We start from the raw sequence: 12,906 nt of genomic DNA, 5'->3' as shown, positions 1-12,906 counted from the left end.
ATCTCACGCTACTGAGTGATTTTGCAACAAAGCTTTATATATAAAGCAAATCCTGTAACGGATAATTATTAATCTTTTAATTACCACAAGATGCAGAAATACGATCAGGCTTTTGAATTTGTTAACGAGGAACAAACGATTTCTTCTACTGATTCGGTTGATTCGAAAGTAGCTTATAGAAAAATCGACTTTCGAGTTTGTTTTATATTATGTGGAGCTTACTTTTTACAATTTCTTGATAAGTCATTACTTAACTATGCTGCAGTAATGGGAATCAAAACAGCTTTGACCAAGCCTTCACAGTTTAACGACTTGGGGACTATTTTATATTGTGCCTATATCTTTGGTGAGCCAATAAGTGCTTATTGCTTTCAAAAATTCCCCGTTGGTAAATTTTTCGGTATTTGTATTATTTGTACTGGGATAGTAACGATTTGCACTGGAGCAGTTAATTCCAACTCAAACGGGTATGCTAGTTTGATGGTCTTGAGAGCATTACTTGGATTATTTGAGAATTCATTTGCGTCAGGTTGTTGTTTGATTACCAGTATGTGGTACTCCAAGACGCAACAACTTCATAGAACAAGCTGGTGGACCATCCAAGCAGGTACTTCTACGATGTTTGGAGGACTATTAAGTTTTCTTTTCCAAAAAATCGATTCAAGTAAGATATCAGTGGCTAACTGGCAATTGTTCTATTTCGTGATTGGAGTCATAACTTTGCTTTTTGGTACTTATACTTTTTTCAGCTTACCTGATAATCCAACTAATTGTAAATTTTTAACTAGGTTGGAGAAAAGAATAGTACTTGAAAATATTAGATTAAACCAAACGGGTACTGAATCAAGTTTTAAACCAGATAAATTGAAAGAACTTTTATTCAAAGACAAACATACTTGGCCAATGGTCTTATTAACGCTAATTTCAATGATTCCAACTGGGGCAGTTTTAACTTTCAGTGTTTCGATGATTAAAAATATTGGATTTAATAATCAGCATTCTGCATTAATGCAGATTCCCTTGGGGGTTTCTACTATTTTAGCAATTGTTCTAGGTACAAATATCTGTGCTTATTTCAATGGTAATCATCGTTCTTTTATTTTCATATCAATGTTGGTTCCAGCAATAATTGGTTATATTGTTTTGTTATCTTGTTCGAATAAAATTGGTTTACTAATGTCAGTTTATCTAATCAATGTTGGAACTTGTGTAATCACCATGATTTATTCGTGGAATACCGCTAACACTGCTAATTCAACTAAAAGAGTTTATCGTAATTGCATTACCATGATTGCTTTTGCTGTTGGATGCCTAATCGGGCCCCAAATCGTGGTTGATTATCAAACGGCTTATTTGGTACTAATGATTCTTAGCATTGTTTGCATTCCTTTGGTGCTTTTAGTGAGATATATCAGCATTTATGAAAATAGAAAGAGAGATTCTTTATCAAAGGAGGAAGTTGATGCTTGGTTAACTGAAATGGGTGATAATTATGAATTCAAAGACTTGACCGATATCGAAAACATCATGTTCAGATACTCGTACTAAGGCTATACACATATATAGAGTAATAGAGTAATAGAATTAAAATAAGAGTAAGACAAGGGTAGAGTAATAGAGTAATAGAATTAAAATAAGAGTAAGACAAGAGTAGAGTAATAGAGTAATGTTGCAATTTCCCTATCTTCACCAAAACCTAAATCCAATAACACTCTTGATACATTTATACCAATCATACCCTGATTATTTCATACATATACAGCTTTATTCCGTAACCAGCATTTAAGCATGCTGCTTTAATATCTAAATTATGTATCTTCCATTTGAAAATCGTAGCCAATATAGTTAATAATCTTATAGTGTGTTACCGGAGCAGTTCCATCATAATGTTTACCAGCAAGTTGTTAAAACCTTGAACCCCACATCTTGATTTATACTCAACACCTTTAAAATCATTATCGTTTCTAGTATGTACATAGAATCGGTTATATTCCCTTTGGAATTTTAACTGTTTTATATACATTCTTTTTTATGAATGTATCAATTTCTTTACCACTTTCTTTCCAGTTTTTATCTGAAAAATCTACTTTTCTGAAAACGTTATGTTCTTTTTTCATTATCTTGGCTATAACCATCGCTAAACAGCTTGGTAAATCCCTGAATGATAGCATAAAGTTGTCTTTCGTGTTTTCTAATCAATTTTCTCCGGATCGTCTTCCGCTTTTCTTTTTAATTCACTTCTATTATCATTGATCTTCTCTTGAATAGCTTTTGGCATCAGTCTAGTAATTCTAGTTTTTTCTGGATCAATGATTCTATTTGTAAAAGTTGTTTCACTTGAAATTGATTTACCATCATTATTGTTTGAGTTCTCATGAATAGCCATCTTGATTATCGAAGCACTTTTTAAAAAGACTATACAACTTTTGACTTCTAATCTGTTGAGGTTTGTGTAGCCTGAAGATTCGTTATACTGGTTTTATAACAAGAATAAACTAGTGTAGATTACCAAGCGATATAATATATATATAAGAAGAGTTACTTTTAGGTATGATAAAGTATCTAAGTGGCTTGAAGAAATAAAATAAAATAACCTTCATCGACGAATGTCTACTTAATTATCTTATACAATTATCGCTGCCCCATCCCTCACTGTTCTGTCATCAATTACAATATGTATGTCATTACAGACTTATTCAATAGTACTGTCTTTCTATTGATAATTTTGCAACATACTTCACAAGACCAGATGTACGGAGTTTCTTCATTTTCTTACATCTCAACACTACTTAATTATTACACTACCTTGCTTAGAAAGTCAAAAATTGAACTCCCCATAAAGTGGCAATAACTAATCAATCTTCCTTAACATTAAAATATTGATTAAACATGTCTGCTATGCAAATTGACTCTCCTCCTCAAACAATTGATGAGAGTTTGTACTCAAGACAATTGTATGTCTTGGGTAAAGAAGCCATGATTAAAATGCAAAATGCAAATGTTCTTATTATTGGATTGAAAGGTTTAGGTATTGAAATTGCTAAAAATGTTGCTCTTGCCGGGGTAAAATCTTTGAGTTTATATGATCCTTCACCAATTGAATTAAAAGACTTATCTACTCAATTTTTCTTATCCAAATCTGATATTGGTAAGTCAACTGCCGATGTTAGTGCTGAAAAATTAAAGGAATTAAATCAATATGTTCCAATATCTGTTATTGGTGACTTAAATGAATCAACTTTAGCTAAATTCAAATGTATAGTTACTACCAATGTTTCTTTGGAAGAACAAGTTAAAATTAATACTTTCACTCATAAAAATGATATTGGTTTTATCAACGCTGATATTAGAGGTTTATTCGGTCAATTGTTTGTGGATTTTGGTGAAAATTTCACTGTTATAGATCAAACCGGTGAAGAACCTTTAACCGGTATCGTTTCCGATATTGAAAAAGATGGTAGTGTTACCATGTTGGATGATAATAGACACGGTTTACAAGATGGTGACTATGTTAAATTCTCAGAAGTTCAAGGTATGCCTAAATTAAATGATGGTTCTCCTCATAAAATTGAAGTCTTGGGTCCTTATGCTTTTAAAATTCAAATCGATGAATCTTATGGAGAATATATTAAAGGTGGGTTATATCAACAAGTTAAAATGCCTGCAATTCTTAAGTTTGAACCTCTTGTTAAACAATTGGCTAATCCAGAATATGTAATTTCAGATTTCGCTAAATTCGATAAACCTCCTCAATACCATTTGGGTTTCCAAGGTTTACACGCCTTTAAAACTAAACACGATAGATTACCTGGTCCTTATAATGAACAAGATGCCAATGAATTCATTCAATTGGTTAAAGAAATTGCTACTAGCTCCAACTTTGAAGGTGATCTTGATGAAAAAGTCCTCCGCGAATTATCCTATCAAGCTACCGGTGATATCCCTGGTCTCGTTGCCTTTTATGGTGGTTTAATTGCTCAAGAAGTTCTTAAATGTTGTTCTTCTAAATTCGGCCCAGTTAAACAATGGTTATACTTTGATTCTTTGGAATCATTACCTTCAAATGATGAATTCCCAAGAAATGCTGAAACTACTAAACCAATTAATTCAAGATATGACTCTCAAATTGCAGTCTTTGGTAAAAAATACCAAGAAACTATTTCAAACTTGAAAGTCTTCTTGGTTGGTTCTGGTGCCATTGGTTGTGAAATGTTGAAAAATTGGGCTATGATGGGTTTAGGTGCTGGTCCTAATGGTCAAATCATCATTACTGATATGGATTCCATTGAAAAATCTAATTTGAATCGTCAATTCTTATTCAGACCAAAAGATGTCGGTAAAAATAAATCAGATGTTGCTGCTCAAGCAGTCCAAGTTATGAATCCTGACTTAGAAGGTAAAATCGAATCTAAATTAGAAAAAGTTGGTAGTGATACTGAACATATTTTCGATGACAATTTCTGGAATAATTTGGATTTTGTTACCAACGCTTTGGATAACGTCGATGCTAGAACTTATGTCGACCGTCGTTGTATCTTTTATAGAAAACCTTTATTGGAATCAGGTACTTTGGGTACTAAAGGTAATACTCAAGTTGTTATTCCTAATTTAACTGAATCCTATTCTAGTTCTCAAGATCCTCCAGAAAAATCAATCCCATTATGTACTTTAAGATCATTCCCTAATAAAATTGATCATACTATTGCTTGGGCAAAATCTTTATTCCAAGGTTATTTTGCAGACTCTCCAGAAAGTGTAAATTTATATTTGAGTCAACCAAACTACGTTGAACAAACTTTGAAACAAAACCCAGATATTAAAGGTACCTTGGGTAATATTGCCAATTATTTAAATAACCGTCCTTATAGCTTTGAAGACTGTATAAAATGGGCTAGAATAGAATTTGAATCTAAATACAATCACGACATCCAGCAATTATTATATAACTTCCCCCCAGATGCTAAAACTTCAGCTGGTGCTCCTTTCTGGTCAGGTCCAAAAAGAGCTCCAACCCCTCTTAAATTCGATATTAACAATAGTGATCACTTCAATTTCATCGTTGGTGGTGCAAATTTATTAGCGTTTATTTACGGCTTAAAAGGCCCTCAAGCCACTTTTGAAGATTACAAAAAGGTGTTAGATGAAATTAAAATTGAGCCATTTGTTCCTAAATCTGGCGTTTCTATTGCCGCTAACGACAACGAAGCTGAGGAAGAGGCTAAAAACTTATCGGGTAGCTTAGATGAAGATGAACTTAAAAAGATCGCTGCTACTTTACCTGAACCTTCAACTTTAGCCGGCTATCGTTTGACTCCAATTGAATTCGAAAAAGATGATGATACCAATCACCACATTGAATTTATTACTGCTGCATCCAATTGCAGAGCTTTAAATTATGCTATAGAAACTGCAGATGCTTCAAAAACTAAATTCATTGCTGGTAAGATTATCCCAGCTATTGCCACTACTACTGCTTTGGTCACTGGTTTGGTCTGTCTTGAATTATACAAAGTGGTTGCTAAAAATGATGATATTGAAGCTTACAAGAATGGGTTTATCAATTTGGCTTTACCTTTTATTGGATTCTCAGAACCAATTAAATCTGCTAAAGGTAAATACAACGATAAAGAATTTGATCAAATTTGGGATAGATTTGAATTACACGGTGATATAACATTAAAAGAGTTGATTGATCATTTCCAAGAAAAAGAAGGCTTGGAAATCTCAATGTTATCTTACGGGGTTTCTTTATTATATGCTTCATTTTTCCCACCAAAGAAGGTCAAAGATAGATTAAGCTTAAAATTGACCGACTTAATTAAAGAAGTTAGTAAAAAAGATATTCCTCCACATGTAAAGAATTTAATCTTTGAAATCTGCTGTGATGACAAAGAAGGTGAAGATGTCGAGGTTCCTTATATTAATGTTAAAATTTAATTTGTTTTTTATTTAGAGTCGATTATTGTATTTTTTAAATATATATATAAAAGGTTACAAATATTTAATGTAAAAGAGCAGAAATATATCAAGCAACATCGGTAACAATTGAGAACAATTCTCCTCGCTTGCCATACAATGTATCAAAAGAACCAATTTCCGATACTCTACCATTTTTTAAAACTACCAATTTATCAGCCAATTGCATCATTTCCACTTCATGAGTTATTATAATTATAGTTAAATTTGTTTGTGCCAATTCATGTACTAATTTGAAAATTACAGCAGTATTTTCAAGATCAAGGTTAGCAGTACACTCATCTAGAATCAAGATTTGTGGACTTCTTAATAAAGCTCTGGTAATCGATAGGCGCTGTAATTGGCCTGTAGAAAGAAGAGAATTCAACCCACCGCCTATTATTGTGTCTAAACCTAAGGGTAAGCTACTGATAAACTCGTAACTATTTGACCTGATTAAAGCATCAAGAACTTTCTCTTGGTTAACTCCTCTACCTAAACCATAAGTCAAATTTTCATAGATGGTACCTTCGAAAAATTTTGGAGTCTGTGGAACGATAGCTATCAACTCTCTTAACCTTTCCACTTCTATGTTTTTAATATCATAATTGGAGAGGTAAATCTGGTTACTGTCAATGTCAAAAAGCCTTGTAAGTAAAGAAACAATTGTTGATTTTCCCAGGCCAGATTGTCCAACAATCGAAATTGTTTCCCCCTTAGCAACTTTAAAGCATACGTTCAGCAAAGTAGAGCTTATTCGGTTTGGATGATGAAATGAAAGATCATTAAATCGTATTAAATCTTTTGAGTTATACAACTTGTGCAATTTTAAATTTCCCTCTACCTCGCAAGGTGATGAGGGTAGTCCTAATATTTTGATGAGGTAGGTCCCAACTCTTTGGCCTCTAGCTATTTCAGGGATTTGTTTTAATAAAGAGCCAGCATGAGTTAAAGTCATACTTAAAATAGTAGTGACTTCGAGCAATTGGGTTTGGGAATAATCGGAATTTGCAACCAAAAACATACCATAATAAAGAATTGTTGCAGTTGCAACGGAAGTACATAATTCTTGCAAAGCAAGTCCAGAGCTAGTACTCAATGATCTTCGAAAAGCGACTCTTTCGATGTTAAATAACTTCAGTTCGAATACAGAAGAGAAATGATCTTTCAAATTTAAAGAGAAAATTGTTTTCAAACCACTAGCGGTCTCATGGCAAGAATTTTCTAATTCTGCAATACTATTTTTATACTTGTTTTCAAAAACTTCCAAAAGCCTATTATAAACACCGGTAACTAATAAAATTAAAGGAACAAAAGAAATTCCCACCAAAGAGAGCTTCCAACCAGAAAGAATCGACCATATGATACCTGTTAATAACATGATTATCAAAACAATACTCACCTTCAAAAATTCCGAAACCAAATTACGTAAATCCCTTGTATCGTTCATCAATAAAGCAGTTAATTCAGCAGGCTTAGTTGTTTCAGTATCGAAGAATGCCATACTTTGATCACTTATTTTATTGAAGACCAACTTCCTTAAATTGACAATCCATCTTTCCCCAGAGTAATTTAAAAGAAACAGAGAAATATAACTGACAAAGCCATCAAACAAAGAAAGACCAATGATTATAGAAGACCAAAGTATTAAATCAGCGCTAACATACTTTTTATTCGAATCTATAGATGAATTAACCATATTCAGTAAAAGTTTAGACAAACAATAGGAGAATACTGGAGTTACCACAGCACTTATGATTGAACTGAAAATACCAACGGTTATCCAAATTTTTGCATCAATTGTTTTACGACAATAATTCAAGATGGAAAGTACTGTCATTAAATCTTCAGGTCTCTCATCCAATTCAACACCTGAAACTTGTTTTTCAAGATCTTGCAATATAACGGGATTTCTCAATTGTTCATACAAGGAGAACCGACTTGGACCGCCTTTGTTATTCTCTTTATCTTCCTCCATAGCATCAAAAGTTTTTCTTTCAAGGTCAAAATTAGCTTTAGCGATTATATTTTCTTTTTTCAAGTCATTGTAAGTTCCTTCAGCCTTAACTTGACCATTTTCCATCAAAATGACATTATCACCATCACCAATATAATTTGTTTCATGAGTGATAATGATGGTAGTTCTACCACGTCTCCATTGTTTTATTGATTTTAACAAAAGCTCTTTGTCTTTAATATCAACTGCTGAAACTGCTTCATCTAAAATTAAAATCGGGGTATCACGAATTTTCGCTCTAGCCAATGCAATCTTTTGCTTTTGCCCACCAGATAAGCTTGATGATGATACTTTATTATTGTAACCTTTTGGAAGTTCAGAGATAAGATGAGATAACAAAGCAAACTCACAAGCATCTTCGATCATTAATTCTGGAGTATCATCAATTGAAAGAAACCTTTGGACAACTGCCAAAGATACATTTTCTTTTAAAGTGGTATCGAAGATTATCGAGTCCAGTTGGATTAGCGTTGTATTTTCAAAAAGCCAATCTGAGCTGATTTCTTCAATATTTTTACCATCAAGTAGTATTTTCCCATTATCTGGGTGGTAAAATTTCAAGAATAATTGGGATAGAGTTGATTTACCAGAACCTGATTTCCCAATGATAAAGTTTAAAGTGCCAGCCTCAATATTCAAGTTGAAGTTTCCAAGTGCCCTTTCATTTCTATTTGGATATTTGAAACCAATATCTCTAAATTCAATATGTCCATGAGTAGCATTAGGAGATTCACCGTATTCATTTGAATTTTCAGACTCTAGCGAAAAATTTGCTATTGTGACGGCGGCAGCTTTTGCTTTATTCAAAGTTGCCACTAAGTCAGCTAAAGAACCGATATTTGAGCCTAGTAAAACACAAGTTGCAAAAGAAGTGAATACTTGACTAATTTCTAATTTCCCGATTCTGATCATATAATTACCAAACCAAAAACCCTGAACAACAGCAATAAACGACAATGCTCTTAGAATACCCACATTAACCGATAGAGCATTTGTCATTTTGTAGAAAGCAGTAGCTGAGTCGTCGACAATTTCATTAAATTTGAAAATTTCGGAGATTTTACCATTGAATAACCTTACTATATCACCGCTCATGAAATTCCAGTCCAAAAGTTTCGAACCTTTTGAAGTGATGTTATTTTCTAAATCAGCATAGCGATAAGTTAACCGCCCAAAATACCAGGTACTCAAAGCCATTAAAGGAGACGAAGCAATGAAAACAAAAGTCAAGGACCAAGAATGATACATAGAAGTTATAAGTAAAAAAATTATTGAGCAACAAGTTTGAGCCAAAATCCCAAGAACTTCAGCATTTCCAGATCTTAATTCTTCAATACATCTATTGACTTGAGCAATTTCCCCCATGAGACTAATCTTGGTATCATACCATTCAATCTTTCTTTTGAAAAACAGATCGAATAATTGTTTTCTTGCTCTTATTTGTTGTCGCTCACCAAATTGCATCCAAACAACGAAGCCCAACCAAGTGAATATAGATCTCACTCCACCGACTATCATAATCAATCCACAGTTGAATCTGACCTTGCTTACAAATTGCCCAAAATCATAAGTTCTCCCAAGCAATTTACTCAAATCTTTAAATACAAGCCCATAGACCACCGTTTGTACTGGGGATCCGAGAGAAGAAACCATCATACATATAAAGCCAACGATAACATAAGGAATGTCTTGTTTTGAGAAAAACAAGAAGATCGAAGCCGAAGAGCCAATCTTTTCTTTATCTGTTTGAGTTTCAACAGGAACTGCAAAAGGATCCAGGAGTAAGGTGGATGGAGTTGAAACTTCAGTTGTATTTTGAGTCGTAAAGTCTTTAGCATCCATTTTTAGAATCACTTAAACGGAAAACACAAGTATATATCACCACATGAAACTATCTGTTTCTTATTTGATTTAGTCTTGTTTTTATATACTTGAAGTTGGCAGGAGGGAGCCATAGATATTTCATAGCTGAGTATCTGACAGTTGAAAATTACTTGATTAGTGTTTCGCAGTGTGCAGCTTTTTGCACCTAAAAAATCGGCCATCGCAAAAAAATGAACTCACCAAACAACCAGTTTAAGCCATTAGTGGAACACTCCATGGATTAAGAAGGTTAAACAGAACAGCCGAAAAAGAGAATGTAGTGAATATCAAAAAACAAATGCTTCCAGCCGGAGTCGAACCGGCGATCGCCTCATTACGAGTGAGGTGCCTTACCAACTTGGCCATAGAAGCAGCGCAAACGGGAGTCGAATCGACCACCTTTTCTCGAGTAAAATAAATTTGATATAGCGCAACGACTGCACCATACGCAAATTAACAACCACTTTTCCGCTTCTTACAAGTTGCACCGACCAAAGTGTCACGAGTACCGAGAACTAATGGAGAATTTTAAAAGTGCAAAATAAAGGCAATTGACACATAATGTTTGTCAAGGGGTTTTACTTTTTCATATATTCAGTGCTCAGTCGGAGAAAAAGGGTTTGTGTAGAGAAAAAGTAAAGATAAAAAATCAATTTTTTCTACAACAATAAATGTAGGTACTCTATCACCTTTAGAGTTGATAATCCTTACAAGAGAGATATTGCGGAGATGTGACTTTTACTTACAAGAGAGATATTGCGGAGATGTGACTTTGAAACTTTCTTGAACTGGTTACCGGACGGTGCAGTAATACTACGTAAACTCTTATGGAGAAAATTTCTTCGTTAGCTATGGAAACTTAAGCAACGAATATCTACAAGCCAAAATCACTCCTAGAGGAGTTCTTGGCCAATGAGGCTACTGTGGCCAGGCTGTAGTTCCAAGCAAGAAACTGGGAGTTTTTTGCAGCAATTATATACTCCCAGAATAAAGACAATTACTAGACTGTATATCACATAATTAAGTATACGTGGAAAAAGGTTATGTCCGACAGGTTACTTAGGTTATGTGTGATAGGAGGTTACGTAGGTTATGTGTGATAGGAGGTTACGTAGGTTATGCGTTACAGGAGGTTACGTAGGTGTGATGGATCAAGCAGTTGGAATAATGTCAGTGAAACATTCAGGTTGAAAGACAACAACAAATAAACAAGATGCATACCGTTTAACAGCGTATGCGAATAAACAAACATGAATAACAATGGTTTAGGTGGGATCAGGATACTTTAGAAGGTCGGTCGATATAATAGCACGAGTAAAGATGAGTCGAGACTGCAAAATTTGGCACTAGCCATTGGCAATTGTGCGGAACAAGTAGGGGATCAAAGTCCGAGCCACACCATTGACCAGGCAGATTATTGAGAACATCAACAGCATCAACAGTACCAATTGGTGCATCCAAGTATCATCTGGTTCATCCAGGTACACCAATCAGTGCATCAATCTCATCAAGGTATCAATTGCAGTTTGACAGTGACAGAAAATTGAGCGGAAACTGAAAACCGGGGAAATCATTGACTTTTTTTCGGAGTAGCCGGTCATAGAAACACGCACTATGATTGGCCAAATCGGATACTTGTTCCGAAGGCCCAACTACCAGACCAACTCCGAGAAGACAGGACCAAGGGTCAATTGAAGGACGTGGCAGCCAGAACAGAGCCTGGGACCAGCAGCGAAAGAAGAAGCCACCGGCCAATTGAGTAGTGAATGGGAATTAAGGATTGAAGGAGAATCGCATAAAAAATGGTTGGTTGTGAGGATCGGTGAAAAAAAAAAAAGAAAAATTTCCAAAAATTATATATATATGGAGGAATCCTTTTCGACGAGGGAGTCAATTGAGAGACTTTTTTCTTTTCTTTTAGATAGATTAACATACAATTAAAATAAACAAAATGTTGAGTAAGATTGCTACTAGATCCTTTTCTTCATCTGCTGCTTCAGCTTATAAAGTTGCCGTTTTAGGTGCTAATGGTGGTATTGGACAACCACTTTCCTTATTATTAAAATTAAATCATAAAGTTACTGATTTATCATTATATGATTTAAAAGGAGCTCCAGGTGTTGCAGCTGATGTCAGTCATGTTCCAACCAACTCTGTTGTCAAAGGTTACAATCCAGATAATATTAAAGAAGCTTTAAGTGGCTCCGATGTTATTGTTATTCCAGCTGGTGTTCCAAGAAAACCAGGTATGACTAGAGATGATTTATTCAACACCAATGCTTCTATTGTTCGTGACTTAGCTAAGGCCTCTGCTGATTACGCACCAAATGCCAATGTTTTAATTATTTCTAACCCAGTTAACTCTACTGTTCCAATTGTTGCTGAAGTTTTCAAATCCAAGGGTACTTATAATCCAAAGAAATTATTTGGTGTTACTACTTTAGATGTTTTAAGAGCCTCTAGATTTGTTAGTGAAATTGCTGGTACCAACCCAGTCAATGAAAAAGTTACCGTTGTTGGTGGTCACTCTGGGGTTACCATTGTTCCATTATTATCTCAAACCAACCATAAGAGTTTAGACACCGAAACCAGAGACGGTTTAATCAACAGAATTCAATTTGGTGGTGATGAAGTTGTTAAAGCTAAAGATGGTGCTGGTTCTGCCACTTTATCTATGGCTCAAGCTGGTGCTAGATTTGCCGGTGCCGTCTTGGACGGTTTAGCTGGTGAAAAAGACGTTATTGAACCAAGTTTTGTTGACAGTCCCTTATTCAAAGATGAAGGGGTTGATTTCTTCAGTTCTAAAGTCACTTTAGGTCCAGATGGTGCTTCCATCGTCCACCCATTAGGTGAATTAAGTGACCACGAAGAAGAATTAATCAAGACTGCCAAAGAAACCTTGATTAAAAACATCCAAAAAGGTGTTGACTTTGTTAAACAAAACCCATAATCACTTATATAGTATATACTTCAATATAAATTATTCGTTTGTCACGTGCATGTCGGTGCATGGGTGTTTTGCCCCACGCTTTCCTCGGTGAACGAAAGTTCTGGTGGAGGAAAGTTCTGGT

General features: G+C 34.6%; 4 protein-coding genes and 1 non-coding gene across 5 annotated transcripts; 3 read left to right on the top strand and 2 right to left on the bottom strand.

The window, feature by feature from the left end:
- Positions 1-90: 90 nt before the first annotated feature.
- Positions 91-1,548, top strand: HYPBUDRAFT_134571 (uncharacterized protein; the record flags this gene model as incomplete). Its single annotated transcript, XM_020219545.1, has 1 exon — positions 91-1,548. One exon carries the CDS (start codon positions 91-93, stop codon positions 1,546-1,548), a length of 1,458 nt encoding a protein of 485 aa, XP_020077523.1.
- A 1,341-nt stretch (positions 1,549-2,889) lies between these two features.
- On the top strand, positions 2,890-5,937 carry UBA1 (E1 ubiquitin-activating protein; the record flags this gene model as incomplete). Its single annotated transcript, XM_020222485.1, has 1 exon — positions 2,890-5,937. One exon carries the CDS (start codon positions 2,890-2,892, stop codon positions 5,935-5,937), a length of 3,048 nt encoding a protein of 1,015 aa, XP_020077522.1.
- Positions 5,938-6,025: 88 nt separating this feature from the next.
- Positions 6,026-9,625, bottom strand: HST6 (ATP-binding cassette alpha-factor transporter; the record flags this gene model as incomplete). The annotated part of the gene is made up of 1 exon (XM_020222484.1): positions 6,026-9,625. The coding sequence occupies one exon, from the start codon at positions 9,623-9,625 to the stop codon at positions 6,026-6,028; it is 3,600 nt and encodes a 1,199-aa protein (XP_020077521.1).
- A 509-nt stretch (positions 9,626-10,134) lies between these two features.
- HYPBUDRAFT_t31 lies at positions 10,135-10,207 on the bottom strand. Its single transcript has one exon. It is a non-coding gene; the product is annotated as a tRNA-Thr (tRNA).
- A 1,579-nt stretch (positions 10,208-11,786) lies between these two features.
- On the top strand, positions 11,787-12,785 carry MDH1-1 (malate dehydrogenase; the record flags this gene model as incomplete). Its single annotated transcript, XM_020220013.1, has 1 exon — positions 11,787-12,785. The coding sequence occupies one exon, from the start codon at positions 11,787-11,789 to the stop codon at positions 12,783-12,785; it is 999 nt and encodes a 332-aa protein (XP_020077520.1).
- Positions 12,786-12,906: the final 121 nt, after the last annotated feature.

The sequence above is a fragment of the Hyphopichia burtonii genome, assembly GCF_001661395.1.
Source record: "Hyphopichia burtonii NRRL Y-1933 unplaced genomic scaffold HYPBUscaffold_2, whole genome shotgun sequence".
In the NCBI taxonomy this organism is placed as follows: domain Eukaryota; kingdom Fungi; phylum Ascomycota; class Pichiomycetes; order Serinales; family Debaryomycetaceae; genus Hyphopichia; species Hyphopichia burtonii.
The sequence above is the reverse complement of the archived record's forward strand: the minus strand, read 5'-3'. Positions and strand labels throughout refer to the sequence as shown.